Source organism: Peromyscus leucopus, chromosome 1, assembly GCF_004664715.2.
Source record: "Peromyscus leucopus breed LL Stock chromosome 1, UCI_PerLeu_2.1, whole genome shotgun sequence".
Classification (NCBI taxonomy): Eukaryota; Metazoa; Chordata; class Mammalia; order Rodentia; family Cricetidae; genus Peromyscus; species Peromyscus leucopus.
The window spans coordinates 162,327,655-162,332,888 of NC_051063.1; the positions used below are offsets into that span (position 1 = coordinate 162,327,655).

At 55.6% G+C, this 5,234-nt stretch overlaps 1 protein-coding gene across 2 annotated transcripts; it reads right to left on the minus strand.

Moving 5' to 3' along the window:
* Positions 1-269: 269 nt before the first annotated feature.
* Sbsn (suprabasin) lies at positions 270-4,436 on the minus strand. 2 transcript variants are annotated; one of them, XM_028855357.2, is made up of 4 exons: positions 3,996-4,436; positions 1,544-1,609; positions 1,379-1,423; positions 270-430 (listed from the first exon to the last, which is right to left on the minus strand). In XM_028855357.2, exons 1-4 carry the CDS (start codon positions 4,347-4,349, stop codon positions 407-409), a joined length of 489 nt encoding a protein of 162 aa, XP_028711190.1. In that variant the 5' UTR covers positions 4,350-4,436; the 3' UTR covers positions 270-406. The 2 variants fall into 2 exon arrangements, with proteins under 2 accessions (XP_028711190.1, XP_028711189.1); XM_028855356.2 differs by having other exon boundaries at positions 2,895-4,391.
* Positions 4,437-5,234: the final 798 nt, after the last annotated feature.

Sequence of the window (5,234 nt, forward strand, 5' to 3'; positions counted from 1 at the left end):
ACCGGCGGCTGATTCCTTCCCAGCTGCCTTTCCCAGTGCTGAGCACAAACACCGCCAAGTGTGCCTCGACTCTGGGAACTGCTCTCTTCAAGCCAGTCAGCCTGAAGTCCCCGGCACTTTCCATCCTGTATGGCAAATTTCCAGCTCCTTACACCAAGTGACGAGAGACAGTGCAAGCCCCCCAGCCCACCCCTGCTCCTCTCTCTCTCTCTCTCTCTCTCTCTCTCTCTCTCTCTCTCTCTCTCTCTCGGGAGCACAGCCAACCATGATGAGAAAGGACAGTGTGTTCGTGTTTATTCACAAAGCTCAAAGCAGCCCCCTTAAGGACACCCGGCAGCTCGCCCCGACCCCCAGCTCCTCCAGGCTATTTCAGCTGACAGCAGGAACAACGTGCCTGGGCATCAGTTTAGGGCATGATGGCGGCGATGCTCTGGAAGAGAGGAGAGGGGGGTAAATAAAGTTGTGTGGCCACAAGGGGACTGAGATCTGGCCCCTGTTCCACTCTGGAGACGTGATAGGGAGACCGGCTGTTTATCTTGGAATAATGGGGAGCCAGCTCTCCCAGGGAGATGGGCTGCAGGGGAAGGTACTCTACAGAAGTCCTGTGTGTTTCACCTCAGAGGATCTTCCGCCACTCCAAGTTAGGACTGTCACCCTCACCCTGGGCCCTAAGCTCAGGAAGCAATTAATAGCAGTTTCTGCTCAATCATGAAGACCAGAGTTTGGATCCCAGCACCCACATCAGGCAGCTCACAAACACCTGTAACTCCAGCTCTGAGGGATCCAACACACAGTGTACGTACACACACACACACACACACACACACACACACACACACACACACACACAATTTTAAATGTTTTTTTAAAAAAAGACAAAGCAAGTCTGTGGACCTAGACTAAGGACCAGAATCCCACAGGAACCTCTATACTCTCAACCTAGAAGGAAGCTACCTGCCAAGCCAAATTACCACTCCTCAGCTCACCCATGCAAAGCAACAGGGCAGGGTAGCAAAGGCATTCACAGGAGGGCTAGTGCGAAGGAGAGGCACTAGTCACTAGTCACTGGGAATGGGAGGAGAGATGATGGGGAGCCAGATGGGCACGTGTGGAATGGTTTCAGCATCCCCACCCTCCCTGGCTCCCAGATGCTCCAGTGCCCTGGAGGTGATTTCTGTCAGCTTATGTTTGTTTGTTGGGACTGGAAAGTACCCAAAAGCTGCAAGTGGGTGACGAAAGGCCAGAGCAGAGCTAGGAGAACAGGTTGGATGGTCTCTACAGAGGCTGAGTCTGTCCCAAGGGATGCTGACTGCAAGAAAACGATACAGAGGGAATTCCAGGTTGAAGGGTGGGGAGTGGGGATCGTGTGGGCACTCACCCTCCATAGAGCTGGGAAGTTGATAAATGGCTTGTTGACCGAGGCCTGGAATTCAAGGACAAAGCCAGTCACCGACCTTCAATCAACCACTGTCCTTGGGAGAGCCCCAAGTAGCCTCCACTCCCCTCTCGCGGCTCCAAACCCACATTACACCCAGAGACTCACCCCAGATGCTACTGTAGTGGTTGCGGCCCCTCCGTGTTGGCCTGTGTACCCGCCTTGATGAGTGCCCTAAAGACAAAACCCAGATCGTCACTACCACCCCTTGACCCGTGAGGGTCTCCCTCATTCCTTTTCCCCAGAAACCAGCCCCCTTCTAAGACGTCTGGGTCTGGGGTGGGCGCCCAGGCTGACCTTCTGGGTTCCTCACTCACTGTCCTGAAAGACAACCCAGAGCCCCAGCTGCTAAGCCGATTGGGAGAGGTGGACAGGGCTCCAAGAAAGATGTCTGCCTCTTGTTGACATGCCTCACCCAAGCTCTCCTTAAATTCAGTGTTAGGGAAATGTTTCCATCTTGGAGAAGGGGCACTCAAAGGACCCACACAAACACCACCGTTCACCCTCAGCCTGATTTTCAATCCCTTTCCTACAGTCTTGCCTCCAGCCTAATTCAGCTCATCCCCACTCTTGATTGCAGTGTGCCTGCCACTCAGCATAGCCTCCCCCGTTGCACCCCACCCTCAACTGCTCTTGCCCCTCTCCAGCCTCCACTTGGGTGTCCCACTCAGGGTCTTGTTCTTCACCCAGGACTCTCTCCAGTGCCCTCTTCCCCAGCCCAGCCCTCCATGGCTCCCTCCGAGCAGCAGATGTGACTCTGGGCTCTGGGACCTGGACCCATCCTCAGGAAGGTGTCCCAGCTTGCTGATCTCAATGACTGCTCCTGGAGTGTGGAGAACTGAGAACTGGGCCGCACAAAGGTCGGCCTGGTGCTGGTCCCCAGTCCTCCTCGGCCTGCTCTGTTGCTGCTCGCATGACCTCCAGCATCTGTGCCCTCTACAAATGGGTAAGAGAGTTCCCGCCACCCAGTCTGGAAGGCAAAGGAAGACAACCACCTTATCATGGGCATTTGTCATGAGACCTTGGCCTCTCTGAGTCTTAGTCTCCTTCTCTGAATGTCGGAGTCAGCACCCTCATCCCAACCAGCTCAGAGGCTCGTTACAAGGAGGCAACACCACAGAGCCTGTCGCCAAAGCGCCTCCTCGGGCTCTGGGGTTCCCCAGTCTCTACCTGTTTGTACAGAGTCTCAGCTCAGAACTATTTCCTGGTTCCAGGAGGGGACAGGTTAGGGCCCCTCATCTAGGAGGACAGCTCCCCGAGAATGGGACTGAGTCCCTTCCACCTTGTCTCAGGTGAAGCTTTGCAGACAAGATAGTTTAGTCCATCTGACCAGCTGGCCACCAGCTCTGTAGTAATGGAGGTGGAAGGAAGGGAACCCAGTGTTATGGCTTCCCAAGGGTTTAGCCTCTACCCTCCCACCACCCCCTTCTCCCCAGGTTCCCCACCTCTGTTCACCTACATTCGGCAGCTGGTTGGCCTCCTTGCTGGCTTGGTTGACCCCATTATGAACATCTTGCTGCCACCTGTCCATTTCCTTCCAGGCCTGGCCAGCAGCATGGTGGGCACCTTGACCAAGCTTCTCCGTTTCCTTTCCGGCCTGGCCAGCAGCATAGCTGACCCCTTGGCCGACTTTCTCTGCCTCCTTCTCAGCCTGGTTGACCCCGGTGTGGACCCCTTGAACCACTTTCTCGGCCTCCTTTCCAGCCTGATCAGTGGTATGGCGGGCACCCTGGCCCAACTTCTCTATCTCCTTCCCAGCCTGGTTGACTCCAGGCTGCATCACTTTGTCTCCCTCTTGCCAAGCTTGCCCTGCCGCATAGTAACCGTGGCCATGGCCAAACTGCTGTGCCTCCATTGCAGCATGGCTAAGTCCCTGATTGGCCCCCTGTACCACCCTCCCTCCCTCCTTCCCAGGCTGACCGAAGGCCTGGTGGGCCCCCTGACCGACTTTCTCTGCCTCTCTCCCAGCCTGACCGAAGGCATGGTGGACACCCTGACCGACTTTCTCTGCCTCTCTCCCAGCCTGACCGAAGGCATGGTGAATACCCTCACCAAACTTCTCCACTTCCTTCGAAGGCTGACCAAAGGCATGGTGGCCATCCTGACCAAATTTCTCTGCCTCTCTCCCAGGCTGACCAAAGGCATTGTGGGCCCCCTGACCTAACCTCCCTGTCTCTTTCTCAGCCTGACCAACCGCATGGTGGGCCCCCTGACCTAGTTTATCCTTCCCACCCTGACCAAGAGCATGGTGGGCCCCCTGACCAAATTTCTCTGCCTCTTTCCCACCCTGACCAACCGCATGGTGGGCCCCCTGAGCAAACTTCTCTGCCTCTTTCCCACCCTGACCAACCGCATGGTGGGCCCCCTGAGCAAACTTCTCTGCCTCTTTCCCACCCTGACCAACCGCATGGTGGGCCCCCTGACCAAATTTCTCTGCCTCTTTCCCACCCTGACCAACCGCATGGTGGGCCCCCTGACCTAACCTCCCTGCTTCATTGCCCGCCTGGTTGACCCCGTGGTGGACCCCATGATGGATGATGTTGTCTGTCTCCTTCCCAACCTGTCCAGCGGCGTGGTTGACCCCATGGGTTAACTTCTCTGCTTCCCTTCCTGCGTGTCCGACGCCATTGTTGATGCCATGGGCTACCTTGTCCAAGCCATGGTCCAACTCCTTGCCGGCCTGGCTCCCCATGTGGCTAAGTCCATCAAAAACTTTTTCCACTTCCCTTCCAGCTTGAGTGATTCCATTATTGATGCCTTCAAGGGCCTTGCCCACCTCTCTCTCTGCATTGCTCAGCCCTCGGCTGAACCCTTCTATGACCTTCTCAATGGGGTCATCATGGGCTGCCCGTGCAGGCAGAGCCCCCAGGAGCAGGAGGAGGCAGCAGGACCTGAGCAAACTGGCGAGATCCATGTTGTTGGGAAGGCGGGGAGGATGCAGAGAGGAGCCGGGGGAGCGAGGCCGCTATTTATCCTTTGCTTCCCTCCCTCTTCCCCACCCACCATGACTCAGTTGCCCCTGTGAGGCTCTGACTTAGTTCCCAGTCAGGGAGGTGTTTCCCAAAGACATCTGGAGTTGAGCAATGAAAAGGAAGAGGAGGAAGACGGGATGAATCATAGAGAAGATCCCAGCATCTTCGGTCTTTGGCCGGCTCAGGCCCTCCACCCCAGTGCAGGGTTCTGCCCTGCCCAGGCCTCCTGTTTGCCTTTCTCCCCCACTGGCCATCCTCCTTGCTCTTGAACCCACCTTCAGGCATCCTCCATACCTAACCACCTTGCCAGCCCTCTTAGAGATCTAAACATACAGCTTGCCCAGCTGGATAATTCTGGAGAAGTGGAAGGCAGTCAGAGAGGAGGACAGAACCCCAGGAGGTGAGGGAGTTACCCGATTTTGTTCTTGGGGTCCCCTCCCCGACCCCGTCTCTGCTCCAGTTCCTCCCACGGCCCTCTCATTACTGCCCGATGGCTTTGCCCGTGCCTGGAAGCCAGAGTGTCAGCTTGTTGACTCCACCATTCTACATCTGGCTCAGATGGCCGCATCACAGAAAGCAAGCCCTTCCTGACCACCCCAGGCACAGTGTGGTATTACAGGTATGACAATTATGTTCTGTGACATCATCCTTCTCTTTCTATAATAATTATTGCAATCTTAAATTGCATTTAGTTTTTAATAGTGTGTCTCACCTTCTAGATTGTACACTTCCAGCAAACAGGCCCTTTGTGCTGGATACTGCTAGAGCCCCAACTTACGGGACATTAACTGGGGCTTAGTAAGTATTCATAGATGGAACACATGGAT

What these genes read in the sequence shown, in the direction of transcription:
- Sbsn (XM_028855356.2), bottom strand. Translation starts at nt 4,349, where the DNA reads ATGGATCTCGCCAGTTTGCTCAGGTCCTGCTGCCTCCTCCTGCTCCTG. An exon ending in AGGCCAACCAGCTGCCGAAT is followed by an intron (nt 1,610 to 2,894) that starts GTAGGTGAACAG and finishes TTTTGTCTTTAG; the next exon opens with GGCACTCATCAAGGCGGGTA. An exon ending in CCACTACAGTAGCATCTGGG is followed by an intron (nt 1,424 to 1,543) that starts GTGAGTCTCTGG and finishes CTTGAATTCCAG; the next exon opens with GCCTCGGTCAACAAGCCATT.